This window comes from Leishmania major, chromosome 11, assembly GCF_000002725.2.
Source record: "Leishmania major strain Friedlin complete genome, chromosome 11".
Lineage (NCBI taxonomy): Eukaryota > Euglenozoa > Kinetoplastea > Trypanosomatida > Trypanosomatidae > Leishmania > Leishmania major.
The window spans coordinates 485,001-499,512 of record NC_007252.2 but is presented as its reverse complement, the minus strand read 5'-3'; the positions used below and the strand labels follow the sequence as shown (position 1 = coordinate 499,512).

General features: G+C 59.5%; 4 protein-coding genes across 4 annotated transcripts in view; all 4 read right to left on the bottom strand.

The window, feature by feature from the left end:
• Positions 1 to 4,879: 4,879 nt before the first annotated feature.
• Positions 4,880 to 5,431, bottom strand: LMJF_11_1210 (putative S-phase kinase-associated protein; the record flags this gene model as incomplete). Its single annotated transcript, XM_001681535.1, has 1 exon — positions 4,880 to 5,431. The coding sequence occupies one exon, from the start codon at positions 5,429 to 5,431 to the stop codon at positions 4,880 to 4,882; it is 552 nt and encodes a 183-aa protein (XP_001681587.1).
• A 1,348-nt stretch (positions 5,432 to 6,779) lies between these two features.
• On the bottom strand, positions 6,780 to 8,858 carry LMJF_11_1200 (conserved hypothetical protein; the record flags this gene model as incomplete). The annotated part of the gene is made up of 1 exon (XM_001681534.1): positions 6,780 to 8,858. One exon carries the CDS (start codon positions 8,856 to 8,858, stop codon positions 6,780 to 6,782), a length of 2,079 nt encoding a protein of 692 aa, XP_001681586.1.
• A 1,651-nt stretch (positions 8,859 to 10,509) lies between these two features.
• LMJF_11_1190 (putative 40S ribosomal protein S15A) lies at positions 10,510 to 10,902 on the bottom strand (the record flags this gene model as incomplete). Its single annotated transcript, XM_001681533.1, has 1 exon — positions 10,510 to 10,902. One exon carries the CDS (start codon positions 10,900 to 10,902, stop codon positions 10,510 to 10,512), a length of 393 nt encoding a protein of 130 aa, XP_001681585.1.
• Positions 10,903 to 13,436: 2,534 nt separating this feature from the next.
• LMJF_11_1180 (conserved hypothetical protein) overlaps positions 13,437 to 14,512 on the bottom strand; it is a gene marked incomplete at both ends in the record, with an annotated part of 1,224 nt that continues 148 nt past the window's right edge. Inside the window, one exon of the mRNA XM_001681532.1 lies at positions 13,437 to 14,512. This exon is cut by the window's right edge and continues 148 nt beyond it. Within this exon, the coding sequence (XP_001681584.1) occupies positions 13,437 to 14,512 (1,076 nt within the window).

The following is a 14,512-nucleotide window of genomic DNA, read 5'->3' as shown; positions in this document are numbered from 1 at the left end:
CACAGGTGCCGATTTGGGCCGATTTCAGAAAGCTCAGAGGAGCAAAATAACAGATGAAACGATAAATATATATATAGATCGATCGATCAATCGATAGATGGGGGCGTCCCACTCTGTTGCCCCAACAACTGAATGCAAGGACTCACCGGAGAGCACGCACACACACTAAAAACGTGTGCGAGACGGGTCGACACAGGTAGATGGCAAGGGACAGAGAGAGATGCAGAGAGGGGCGGGGCGGGGGTGCGCAGCAGCAAAGACGGCAGCACGAGTGCCGGAAGAGGGAGAGAGAGGCAGAAGCTGAGCTGCCTTTCCTCCCTACACTGCACACTACTGCGTCTCGGCGCCGCTGTGTCTGGCTAGATGGGGGGAGGGTGCTACGTCTGCTTGGCAATAACCACCGCCGCCTCCTTGACGTGTCGCCGATTACAGATGTGTAGTCCCTCTCGCGTCGATGCGCCGCCTCCTCTTCTCTCGCTTCCCTTCCGGCGGATGCGTCACTGTTACAGCGCCGAAGTTCTGCCTGACTCTGCTGCGTGCTTCGTCCTCTTGGGGGCCGTCGCTCAACGCGCCCTGCACGTCTCTCGGTGCGTGGCGAGAGAAAATACGTTGGCAGCTTATCCGGCTCCAGCTGCGCCGACAAGCACACACTCACCCGGAACAGAAAAGATCCTGATCGCGCTTACACTACCCGAGGAGGCGTCCCCGATCCGCTCGCTCTGCGTCTCAAGCGACGTTGCACCGCCGACCGCTTTTCTGGGATGGAGAAAGGGGCTGTGTCTCCGCAGGTGCCGACGGTCTCGCGTCGTCCTGCGCGCAGGCGAGCCGGTGGGCGTGTCCGCAGCGAATGGTAGCAGCGCTGATCGTCTGTGCGTGCGTTGGCCTCCGCTGTGCTACTCCGCTCCCTTCATGCCTCGGAAGGGGGCCGTGTCACACGTCGAGGTTGCGTTCTTCTCCGCACCTCAGACTCAAGGGAAGACGGCGGGAGAGGGCTCACACGCACACACACGCGCACGGAACGTCACAGCTACACACTCACGAGAAGAGCCGAAAGCGAGGGGCTGAAGAGCGAAAGACTCGCTCCGTCACAAAACCTCTCGCTGACACACCACAAGCAGCCAATCGAAATGCGGGCAAAGGGAAGAGAGGGCCGGCAAGAGTAAGTCGTCAACGCACACACGCACCGAGTGGGCGAGAGTGTCGTGGTTACACCGCGTTCCCCGGGCCGACAGCAGCCAAACACCGCCGTGCCGCGAGAAGACGGGGATGAAGAAACGAGAGCGAGAAGAAAGCACGAAAAGCAACGTGAGAATGTGTCGTTTCCTTTGGGGAGGGCGACAACGGAGAAAACGAAAAGCAGCACAAAACAGGCGAAACGGCACACCCCCTCCCCGTGCTGACCTGAATCGACGAGTCTGCGCTCGACACAGACGCGAAATATATAGATATATATATAAGGGATGGCCCAAATATCGAAAGGATTTGGACCAGCAGCAGCAGCAGCGCACACGCACCAACACCTCGTGGAAGGGTATCGGAGAAATATGTTATCGTGCTTACGGGGCAGAGCAAACAAGGAAAAAAAGAAACAAAAGAGACGGACAAGGGCGGAGAGTGCTTCACAGAGTCTCTTCGTTGAGAGACGGGAGCGGTGGTGGCACTCGTTAGCACTCCTGCAGCCTCGAAAATGGTTTAGCAGAGGCACTAAGGGAACAAGGAAGAGACGACGAAAAGCAGCGGCGCGAGGATTACCAGACGGAGAGGGCTGTAGGGCAGCGGGGAGAGGGACGGTGGGAGGGGTAGGGGGGCGGCCGCGGCGACGCGAGTGAGGAAACCCGATTTGCTGTGCGTATCCACAACGGCGACCACCGTGGACAGTCGTAAGCTCTGCTTAACGCGGCGCTACCTTCTAACGCGATCAAGTGGGTGGCGAGATACCAAGTACCTACTTACACATGAAGGTGGCGGGGAATAGAGAGACAGCCAGTCCAAGGCGGGCGTACGACGGTGTGTTCCCTCAAGAGGCTTGTAAGTGTGTGAGTGTGTGTTGCGCCAATAATGCCGTGAGAATACCAAGCGTTGGCGTTGGGGGTGTGCGAAAACATGATGGAGAAGGAGGCGAGGGATGTGTGATGCGTCAACGGCGGAGAGTCGCGAACGCGGCGCGCGGAGCCAGATCGCAGAAGCCGGGATCCCAGTGGGCAGAGAGCAGAGAAAGAGTCGGGGAGGAACAAAGGGTGTAGCAAGAAAGGCGGCCGTGCTGTCGAGAAGGGAAAGACGGAGCTGCAGGCCTCTGCGTATGCTTGCTGCACACGGAAAGGAGACGTAGGCAGTTGGGGCGGTGAGGGGTGCACGCAACGGGTGGTGCCCTCGCCCATCTCTCCCGCCGCCCTCCCATCTCTGCCCTCCCATCCCCCTCCTCTACAGAGCGCGCTTCATCGAGCCGCGAAGAGGAGGCGAAACGCAGGGTAAGCACCACGTGTCGAGAAAGTGAGAGGGAAAAAGATGTCCACGCACACGCATTCTCGTGAAGATGAGCTGCTCCGTCAAGCGAAGAAAAAGGAGGCAAGACGCGATCCCCCCTCTCCCTGTGGAGGGAGCAGGAGGAGGGAGGTGGGAGGGGTGGGGGGACGTTGCCTCGCTCGCTCGCCCTCCCACGCACGTTCCTACTTCTTTCTTCGGTGTGCTGTGTTGGCGCATTGGCGTTTACTGATCCGGAGAAAAGAGGCGTTGAAGACACGAAAAGACGGAGGAAAAAAGATGAAAAAGAAACTCGTCTCGACTCGTCTACGCGCATGTGCGCATGTCGCACCTCGGTGTCCGCGTGTGGCCGCGCGTCTGCGTGTCTGCTCGTGCGTGCAGCGTGCCGTCCGTTCCGTCGCATTCGACGATGGCGACAGGCCGCTCGGTGCCCTCTTCTCCTCCTCTTTTCCGTGCGCACCTTTTCCTTCATCGCTCATCACCCGTGCGCACCTGTCCTTCCGCGCTGGGTGCGGTGAAGTGCGCGCCCCATGCTTTGTCGAAACCCGCGGCGAGGGGACTTCCCTGACCCGCATGGCGCCATGATGCGGAGGGGAAGGCCTCCGCTCCTCGTCCGAAGGTCGAGCCGTCGCCCCCGCCGCAGCCCATTCAAGGCGTGCGAGAGGCAGTGGTGGGGAAGGGCTCAGAGAACATCACGGCAAATGACGACAGCCAGAACAGTTGTAGCAGAGCAAGACGCAGCTCGTGGCCGAGCCTGTCCATGCGCGCACACACACACGCACACGTATACATATATATATATATATATATGTATATATACATAGATATATGGAGAGTCGGAAAGAGGACGTTGCAGGAAGGGCCGATGCGAGTCGCAGAAGTCGCTGAGAGCGCCAGGAGGAAAAACGGCGCTCGTTGAGGCACGGCCGGCATCATCGCTGGCGGCGAAGGACCTTCCGGCGTCGCGCTCACCTGCCTTTCGCGCCCCTTCCCCCTCCCCCTCCCTCTCTGCGACACGAAGAGGGAAGCTGGTCGCTGTGCCTTCACGCATGCCTGTGTGTGTGTGTGTGTGTGTGTGTGTGTGTGTGTGCGTGTGTGCGTGCGTCTTACGCGCGCACGGCGATGGCAACACGTGACCAGGCAGGCGTGCACACGGCAACCCGTCCCCTCTACCCCACTCGTGAGAAGAGAGGAAAAGAAGCAACAGAGAGAGGCGAAGAGGAGACTCAGCCAATGGCAATGCCGAACATGCTGGCGTACACCACGACCACCACAAGAGGAGCGCGTGCGACGCTGCTTTGCCTACATGCCTCTCCCCATGCGCATCTGCACACCCCTCCCCCCTGCGCCACGACACCCAACGACAGCCACAACAGCAAGCAAGCAGGCAGGCAGGCAGCACTTCTCCAGCGCGACACTCGGTACCGCGCCCGCGCAAGACGAAGAAGACAAGGAAAAGGGGGAGAACAAAGGACAAAGGAAAACAAAACGGGAAACAGAAGGAAAACGCCGAGACACACACACACACACACACATACACATACACATACACATACACACACATACACACACGCTCACACGCGTGGAAGCAAAACTCAGGCAGCGAGCCAGCCAGACGAACCTCAAGCAAGTGCACACGTACACCCAAGCACAGGACGACGACGCATACAAGAAAGAGCCCAGAAATCAGCCAGCCAAAGGGAGAACGGCAACGAGGTACGCAGTGCCTTCAAGAAAGAGGTGGCTGGGCCGGGGTGCGGTGGGGGCAAACAGAAAACATATTCAGGCGGAGAGCGGTGATGAGCTGCGTATCAGCGCGCACATCGCACGTCGCTCTCACTCCTCACACTCCCCCCAACGCGAAAAGAAAACGCCTCCGGCTCCTTCGTATCGGTCCGGCCTTTCGGCCCCGCTTGACGCCCCTCTATGAGGGTGTTACGGCCATGCACCACCAGGGAGTAACACCCCGCAATGAGCCGAATCCGTCGACCCGTACACACCCCACGAGCACGCATGAGTCGGATGCAACAACGCAGTCCACTTACTTATCGTGACTCTCTCCCTCTCTTTGCATATGCGTGCACGTGCCAATGTCAGTGTTGGCGTGTGTGGGTGGGTCCCCCTCTCCCTTGCGCCGTGTCCTCGGCGGAGGTCATGCAGAACAGATACTAGAAGAGTGCGCACGCACACACACGCCAGCACTTCACTGGTGTCACAAAGACACGAGAAGAGGGGATGGGGAGTATTAGCGAGAGCAGACCTTACTGTACAACTGGTATCGAAGGAAGGGGCGAGAGAGAGCGCAGACGGAAGCAGCGGAAAAAGCACGCACTCATACTCAAATAGACACTGAAGTGCATGCAGGCGCACGTTACGCGATCAGCTTCACTTGACGATTCTAAGACTCCTCGCACCAGCGGTTCTCCTCGCGAATCTTCTCTTCCTCCTCCGGTGTGAAGTCGTTCTCGATGTTGAACAGCTCGCGAATCTGCTCCGCCGTCTTGCCACGGATCATGCTTGCAACGCAGGCGCACGTCAAATCGAGCAAGTCGCGCACGTTCAAAAAGTTCGCCGCCATGATGACGTCGATGAGCACCTCGTGCTGCTTCTCGTCGTGGTTCTTGAGAAGCTGATTGAAGAGGAAGTTGCTGTCCCACTCGCACACGAGTGACTCAATCGTCGTCTTCAGCGGCTTCTCGATGGGCTGCGCTGGGTTGCCGCAGTGATACTCCATGTACTCTAGCACGAGCCGGAGCGTCTGCCCTGACACGTTCGGAATGGGGATGATCGCCTCGTTGCCCTCCTGGTCTTCCAGCATGTCCCTGAGCAGCCCCGACATCTTGGCCGACTCGCGCGATACCTTGAACTCTACAGGCGGATGATCATTGCTCTGTAGTACACAGTACTGCGAGAAGTCCACATCGTCGCTGTTTGCGATTTCCACCGGCATCCTGCGGCGTGTGTGGCACAGCGCGAGAGAGAGAGCGCGCGCGCTGGTGCGAAATTGAAAGCCCAAAAGTGTCAACAGCAAAGATGAGAACGAGTAAGCGAGTAAGGGGGGAGGGAGAGAGACAGGGAGACCTAAACGGACGCGCGACGCTGGCGTGCTGTGCGTGGCATGCGTTTTTGGTTCGAACCGCGCGCCCTCTGTCGGTCAACGCTGGTCACACCCGTGCACCTGCACACACTGCACCCCTCCCTTCGCTTGCTTGTGTTCGGGCGGAGCTCCGCAGCTGCTGCCGCTGCTCGCCGTGTGGGTCACACACACACAAACACAGAGAGAGAGAGAGAGACAGACAGACAGACAAACAACACAAAAACAAAGGCAAAAAGAAAGCCGCACAGGGAATCGAAGATATACAGGAGATATTTTGGGGTTTTTTTCTTATGAGCCAGGGGGGAAGGGGGGTGAGTGGTGTGGTGGTGTGGTGGTGAGTGAGTGAGGGGTGGAGGGAGGGGGGATGTGCCGTCCCTCCGTACGTTTTTGCGCGTCAGCGTGCAGAGGGTCGAGTTTGCGAAGGGAAAATGGAGGACACGGAAATGAGCAGATCGGAGAAGCGAAGTACGGAAGTGTGACCACCGCGAAGGAGAGCGCGGGCTCGTGCATGCTGCGTTTCCGCCGAGGAAGAAGAACGGGCCATGGCGAGATCGGCCAGTCATGAGTAGGGGCACATGGAGAGATGGGGGTCGAGGAAGGGTAGCACGCTCGCCCACGTGCCAACAGCGTGCAAGAGCGCGACAGTACCGCAACGCCTCAAACGAAGCCATTTTCAGTGATCGTCATGTGTTTTGTCCGAGGCTTCTCAGACACGACACGCACCCGTGGATGCCTGCAACCGGCGCGGCCTCTCCACGGCCACTCCCAAGCACTGCGCCGTCATCCCAACGTGCTTGCGTTCCGCTGTTGGGCCGGATGAAGTTTCTTTGCTTGCTCGCTTCCGCTTTCTGTGGTGTTTCTCGTCCTGTCCCTGCAAGCCGTGCTCGCTGCTTCTCATCCGGCACGCCAGCAATGGACCACACCGCGGAGGCGGAAGAGATCAAAGGAGAACCGCGAACGGGACCAATAGGCGAAGTCGACATCAGCGTCTCCATCTGCAGACTCAGAAGCACAGAGACGCACCCGGGGGACGGATCGAAGGTAGAAGAGATCGAAGACAGGTAGTCGATCCGGAATGATGGCAACACCGAAGCAAACACAAGCGTACGCATGCGTGCGCACAAAGGCCCCCGTTGCAGAGTGATGCTGATGTCCCTGCCACCGATTTGCGCTTGGGCGCGTCTTGGAGCCGTACACGCGTCTAATCCCCATTGAAGTTGCCCCGCCTGGCCGGAAACGGTGCCGTCACCGCCGCAGGAGGTCCCCTCGACGCGGCAGCCGGTGGTACCCCCGCCTGCGACGGAGGCGCGGTCGAGGTCCGAAACGCGGTGGGCTTCGTATCATCTCCCTGAAAGGCGACGCGCAGCACCTGCTGAAGGCTGGCAAAGCCCTCCGCCAATGCGGTGGCGCCGGGGAGTGCCGACACGGTAGTGTCCTGAGGCAGACGCGCCACACCGACGAGGTCCGCATTCGCCTCTGTAGGCATTGGCTGCACGTACGATGCATCCTCGTCATCGTCGCTTACGACCGCCGCGCCATGGTGCGACACGGTCGACGCAACAGCGGGCGGGAACTGCCACTGGTTGTCGACGACATCGCTGGAAACATTTGCTGTTGCATCCATCGCCGCCACTACAACATCTGTGTGTCCCGGCCCGACCTCGTCGTCTTCCATCACCTCCTGCTGGCGGCGGCGCAGCAGCGACTGACTCTTCGAGCCGACGCACTCCTTGCACTTGTACCCGTTGCGCCGGCGCACCATATCGCGATCAAAACGGCCGCACACAACGCAGTAAATCTGCGGGGTCGCGCCGCCCTGGGGCACCTGGTGCGAGCGGAGAAGGTCTGTGTCGACCCGCACGTCCTGCGTCGCCACCTCGTGCTTGGAGCGGCGGAGGATGACGTCCGTGTCAGCGAAGTTCATGTCTTGATTTCGCTCCTCGCGATCGCTGTCCGCGTCGTAATGGAGCACGCCGTCCACGCGGATGCCGTAGTCCGTCACGATGGCGTGGTGAACGAGCTCCTCCAGTGTAGGGTCGCGCGCGAGGGCGTCGGCGTTGCCCATGAATGCCAGCCTACCCTCGGCACTGTTGAACCTCGCTCCGGCACTCGGACCCCGCGAGGCGCCCTCACCGCTGCCGTCCGCCTTGCCAGCCCCTTCGCCGTAGGTTATCTCGTCATCGTCGCTCTCGCCGCCATTCTCCTGGTCAATCAGCTTGCCTTTGCGGAAGAAAATGGTTCCGAAAGTGTCGTCGATGATGTCGTTCACGTTCAGCGCCGTATCCACGTTGGAGCGCAGGTCGCCGGTGTTGTTATCCTTCATGTACACTGGGACACAGGCCATCTCATCATCCAGCTTTCTGCGGCCAAAGGCGGCACGGTGCAAGAAGGCTACCGGCAGCAGCTCGAAGCACATGAGCAGATCCTGAATAACGGCGCCCGTGGCCTCGATCTCCTCCTCATGCGCTCCAAGGTAGATGACGCCGGCCGATGAGGCGAGATTCACAAAGACGGTCTGCCAGTAGCTGAAGAAAATGATGGACTTGATGCAGAGGAACTTCAAGAATGTCTTGGCGTAGTACATCTCCTTCTTGCATTCAATCTCGAACAGCACGAGGTAGTACAGCGCCATTGTGAGGCTGATGTTTATGATAATGGAGGTGTACGTGTACACGTTGTTGAGCCGGAAGCTGCCCTCCTTGTAGATGCCGAGAGGGTGGCAGATCATGGCAATGAAGGAGACGAGAGGCTTCATCAGCGCACACTGCAGCACCCAGCGCTTGCAGCGCAGGTAAAAGTCGGTGTCGAGTGGGAAGGATGGCAGGTAGCACATCGGGAACGGGTGCATGCCCTTGTAACGCTTCCTCTTGAGAGACCGCAGAAGCTGCCCCTCGCCGCCGCAGTACGACACCATGAGCATGAAGAAGATGTACAGGACGAAGCTCTCGTACGTGTCACGCACCGTCTCGAAGAAGAAGCGCCACTTATGGAACAGCAGCGACAGAGCGGAGAAGAGGGCGTAGATCGGGATCATCATGATGATACGCATCTCCAACACCTGCAGCTTTGGGTAGTCGAACCGCGACAGGTGCTCGCGCAGGTCGCTGAAAGAAACGAAGCAGCAGATGACGGCGAAGATGACGGCGGCATATATTAGCGCCTTGTGGTGCACCCATGTCAGGTCAACGCCCCTGGAGAAGGTCCGCTCCGATGTTTTGTTCTCCTCCGCCAGCGTGAACATAAGGCGCTGCGCTAGAACCTCCACCTGCACCTTCGCCATGGCTGCATACAAAAAAAAATATATACGTCCTCACGCCGGTACGTGTAGTTGGGTAGTTTAGCGAGGGGACGTGAAGCGCGTGCTCGTTGACGGGCAAGCCGGCGCACGCACACAGACACGGGTACGCTACTCGTGTGAGGAGGCTGTGATGGGCACCACGAAAAGAAAACGAGAGGAGGTGCCTCGACTGTGTACGTCGGTACACAGACTACACGGTGATGGCAGTGAAACAGGTGTGCGACTGTAGGTTGGTCTGTGCGTGTGTTTTCTTTTTGAAGGTAGGGAGGGGCGCGTCGCTCTGTGGAGAGAGCTAGGAGGGAGAAGGTGGGCGTGCGCGCTCAGCTGCAGCGAAGGAGAAGACCCGCACACACAGGGCGCTACACGTATGGTGGCGCACCTGGCAAGGCAGGCAGAAAAAAAAAATAAGCTGCAGAGGTAAAGTCGTGAGAGGTGAAAAGGAAAACCAGTGGAGCGCCGAGTCGACGCACAGCACTGGGCCCTATCCATGGCGGCAAGGCAGTGTTCAGCACGAGTGTGATGTCAATATGTATGGGTGTGAACCGCCACATCGCATGTGAAGAGCCGGAGAACAGCGGCGGACGTGCGTTGTGGGACGGCGACGGAGGTGATGGTGATAACAGACACGCGCACCGCAAGGAGAGACGCACAGTGGAGAGGGGAGCAAGGAGAGCTAAGGTATAGGCATGGCCGACGAAGATGTGTGCGGGCGTCATGAAGAGAGGGAGAGAAGGGGGCGGGGGCCGCTCCGCGCCATCGGCAAAGGGCGACAAGAAGCACCCTTCTCCCCGTCTCTTTCCGTCTGCAGGACACGAGGGAGGGAGGACGCACCCCGTGCACTGATGGGCAGCACTGTTGCTGCCTCTCCTGCCAACGCCGCTGTTCGCGCCGCAGCGTTCGCACACCTGCGCAGGATGAAGCTAACAGAGAGAGAGAGTCTCTCAGCCGGTTCCCAAGCGCCACCTCTGCGTTTGCGGCTGGCTGGGTTCCGCTTCACGCTCTCCCTTGCCCTCGCATCACCACCACCACCGCCACCCACATCTGCGCATCTCTCCTGGTGCCAACGGGTGCTGCCCTGCACTCCCGTTTCGGGTCATGGGCGCACGGCGTATGCGGGAATAACGCAGCTCTCCGATCCTCACTTCTTCCTGTTCTTCGCGTAGGTATGTTGAGGCGCCGAGTACGACAGCCAGACGGACAGGCATAGGACGGGCGAGCTGAGAAGTGGGGCACACATACGCGGAAAGGCTGGGAGAGACGGACAAGGCAGGGGGAGCCCTTGCACCTTGCCTTCAACCCTCGACCCCTCCCTGCGCAATCCTGTCGCCCGCCTCCATCGCGTTCGTCTCGTCGCCGCGCCGAGACCACAAAATAAACGAAATCACAGAAAAAAAAAGAAGCAAACCGCCGTAAAGCACCGCGACGCCTCGCTCCGTTGCGTGCCCCTCCACCCACAGACGCATCGCACGTACGGACCTACTCCCCAGAGAGGACGAGAGGGCACACGTACGCGCAAGTGAACGATACGTGCATCCTGCTCTGTCAGAGAGGAGTCTGCGAACGTGTGGCGTTGAGAGGTTGCCGGGTCTCTTCGCTACGGAACGACGGCGATGATGCGGCACCCTAGCACTGCTTAGTAGAAGAAGCCGAGCACCTTACCACCGGTGTTGCGGGAGCGGGCCTCCTCGTGGTCCATGATGCCGAGCGAGGTCGTCAGCACCACGAAGCCGAACTGACGGGAGGGCAGGATGTTCTTCATCCACTTCTCGTAGTCGGTGGTGGCGCAGTCGAAGCGCGGGCAGATGGCACCGCACTTGTTCAGGCGGCCGTTCAGGTTCACAACGATCTTGCCAGCGCGATGGTCATCGATGATCTCGAACTCGCCAATGTAGCCGTGCTTCTGCATCACCTGCAGGAACTTCACCACCACCTTGGAGGAGGGGCGGATGAGCACCTGGCGCTTGCCACGGCGCTCCGCGCTCGCAATGGTGCGAAGCGCGTTCGCGAGAACGCTCATCATCGTCATCTTAGCCTGTACAAAAACGCGAATGCGGCGGAGCGGAGCTGTGTGTCGTACAGAGAGGCAGACAGGGGGGAGGGGGGGGGGTTCCGGAGAGGCCGAAGATCACAACAGGTGTGGATGCAGAATGAAGAGTGTTGTCAGGTCGCGCGCTCAGCGGCGCGCCAAGCCAGCAACGCCAACAAAAGTGGAAAGCCAAACAAGACGGGAGAAAAGGGGGGGAGGGCGAGAAGATGGAGGGAAAGGCTGCACGCATGATGATGCCTTGTGCTTGTGAAGTGCGACGGGATCCGCATCTGTCATGTGGGCGCAGGCAAAGCATCCGCAGCTGCTTGAGAGAGAAAGACACACACACGCGCGCGCGCAGAGGAGTGAGAGAGAGAGAGAGAGAGAGAGATGGAGCTGGGTGAGGCTCCTTCATGAGACGCGAAAAGGCGGTGGTGTAGTGCCCGCTCTTTCCCTTCCTTACGATTTCGGTCAGAGATCCCCTCGGCAGAGCTGATCCCGCAGACGAAGACACCGTGACAGAGACGCACGAATCCCAAGCATCCGAAAGAGAACAACTCCTCTATCTGCGCCGACGCCCATCGCCGTCCGTGGTGTCCTTCTTTTTTACGCGTTATGTCCATCACGACTGCACTCCGCGTCGTGTGGGAGAGGGGGAGGGGGAGGGATGGGCAACATGCATCGCGACTCCGACGAGAGAGCAACGAAATGCGTGCTGGCGCGTACAATGTCATTCCTCCTCGTCGGCAACGCCCTGCAGAAAGTGCACTCCATCGAAGCAGAGCGAGCGACAGCGTGCGCATAGACGGTCATCATCACGACGGCTAACACGGCCACCGTCTGGGCTTGCCTTCTGGGCCACTGTGCATCGGGTCGTCGATCCATGGCTGTCACGTCACGCCTCTTCATCAAGGCGTGACGTCCACGCACGGCCGCGACGAGGGCAGGGCGTGAGCTAGGTTCGTATCGGCTCGTTCTTTTGCGGATTCCAGGCAATGCAGTAGGATGCAGCAAAAGACCACAGCTTCAGCGGTGACTGCGTCGCGAAGAACTTCGCTAAGGGTGAGGTGCGACTGCCGCCAAACGATAGGTTGGTCGCGAGAGCGTCGTGCGGCTCGGGAATGGTGCACTATGGGATATCAGTGCTTCCGTCACAACTCTCGTGCAGGACATGGCCGACACCCAACTCGTCTCATGTCTTGACCACGCTGCCGAAGTAGCAGTAGGGTGCCGAACAAGGTGAAATGTCCCGGGGGTGGAGGATCGCAGCAGCTGGCAGAGCTCGGCGATGAAAGGAAACACGCCAAGGAGCGCCTTGTGTAATGTCTCCACGTGGCCGTTGAAGTTTGCCTGGAACATGCGATCCAGCCGCACCGTCGGTAGTGAAGACGACGTCAGAGGTGTGCGAGCAGCAGGAGAGCTGGGGGGCGGCGCACAAAGGCGGCGCCGATGCGTTGTGCGGTGTATGATGATCTTTTGTTGTTGAAAGTGACCTACAACCGCTACTTATGGAGGAGGTTGTTCCTCGACCTCCCCTGAGAGGATGGGAGGCGCGTTCGTGTGGGCTAGTATCCCGCGGGGCGGAGGAGGTGCGGCCGCCTACACATGTTTCCTTCGCACTCTGCCTGTGCAGTTGCGCTCGTGTCGTCTTCTCGCTGCCACTTGTTGCCCTTCCATGGGAGTTGCTTAGCTCAAGCGGCGTCACCACCCGCAGTGGCGGCGGCCGCCGCGGTTGGTGCATCTGCCCGCTTGGCATGCCGGATGTCTCCGTGGTCTCCAACAAAAAGGGCAGAGGGGATCAAGGCAGCACACCGTCGTGTCACAGGAGAGTTGGCCACTGCCTTTCCAGAAAGATTTTTTCGTTGCCTGGTGCGTCTCCTGACGAGCACCCCACACGCGTCGCACACAGCTCCCCGCACCACTGAGCAACTTGCCTGAGCCTGGAGACGATCGCTCGCGTTGTATTTGGGTGTGTGTCCACTTGTAGAGGGAAGAGGTGGGGGGTCCAGCAACGATGGTCATGGAGAGAAGGAGCTCATGTGTGAGGGTCGGCCGACCAAGCCGAGTACTGAACGAGGTGCGGCGTATGGTCACAGGAACGGCCAGCCGGACGGACAAACGGAGTGCCCTGTGCTCCAGATTCACGCAGTCGCAAACGAATGCAGGGCAGGGATTCGAGCTGAGCTGACCGCCTCTCCTCGCGGCAAACCTCGTCTTCCGGGCCCGCCAGCTCTCCAAACCGGGGAGTCAGTGGGTGGGTTCGCGTGTGTGCATTACCTCGATCGTTAACGCCCGCGTTGCCACGAGTTGGGATAAACAGACGAGTCACGTGCACGCGGCTGTGCACACGCGAAAAGAGACGGAGACGTGGGCGATGCGAGCGAGGGAAGAGAAACGCAGACGACGAAAAGCGGGCGTGTCTGCGAACGCTCACGTATGTGCGTGCGCCGTATCGCAGGGAGGTGGCGTGTGCCCACCAGCCGTTCACCGCTCCTCCCGCTTTATTGCACCCACACGCGACACGGTCTCGCGCATCATCTGCGGTTCCCCGACGGCCTTTCCTTCACGTCATCGTCAAAGACAACCTCATAGTCGTACACCGTCTCGATGCGTGCAGCGCTGTTCTTGATGCGGTCTGCCTTGCGCTGCGCCTCCAATCGAGTCTTCTCCTCCTGAGTTGCGAAGAGGCGCTCATACAGTGACGGTCCCTTGATCTCGCAGATAATGTTCGACTTGGCAGCCTGGGGGGGATCGGGGAACTGGAAGAAGTCACGGAAGGGCTGCCAGCGCAGGAGGATCGGCTGCAGCAAGCCGGCCGTCGACAGCCCGATCCAGTAGGCGAACATGGCTGACGGCTGCCCAGCGAAAAAGTAGATACCGACGACAGACGACGCACGCACGGCCCACCGCACGTACAAGCCACTAGCGCTGCGACCGCCGCGCTGCATGCGCTGGTTCATCTCGAAGTTGAGCAGGAACATGCCGGCGCAGATGGCCGGCAGCGCGTAGGTCGGGTCCGGCATTGTCAAGTCCTTCACCCATAGGAACGGCGCCATCTCGAGATCCGTCTCGTACATCGCCAGGCGACGAATGGACAGAAAAGCTGACATGGTGATGGGCATGGTGAGCGTTGTCAGGAAGCTCTTCCACTGCGAGCAGTTGTGCTTCTTGCACAGCACGTACTTCATGCGGTTGTAGCCATCCTTGATGACACGTTTTTCTGCCGACGATAAGGTGCGGTCATTCTTCGCCTTGTTCTGATTGTTGGTGATCTCCGATATCTGCGGGCCGATGTGGGCCATGCGCAGCGAGTTGCGGTGGCTGTAGAGGGACGGGATCAGCGTCAGCACACGCATGCACAGGCCGTAGAAGAAGAAGACGTGGCCCCAGCCACCGAGGTCGAACGACATGAACCCGTCGTGGCGCAGGCTGCGCATGATCTCCACCTGTTTCTCCACAGGCTGCAGGAAGCTCACGGCCCAGTCCCAGAAGTCTTCCAGACGCTCGAACAGACTCTTATCTGGGCAGATGTAGTCGTCCACCTCTGTCGGCTGAGAAGCGAAGATCTCCGGCAGTTCCTCCTCCAGATTCGGATTCATCGACCGCCCCA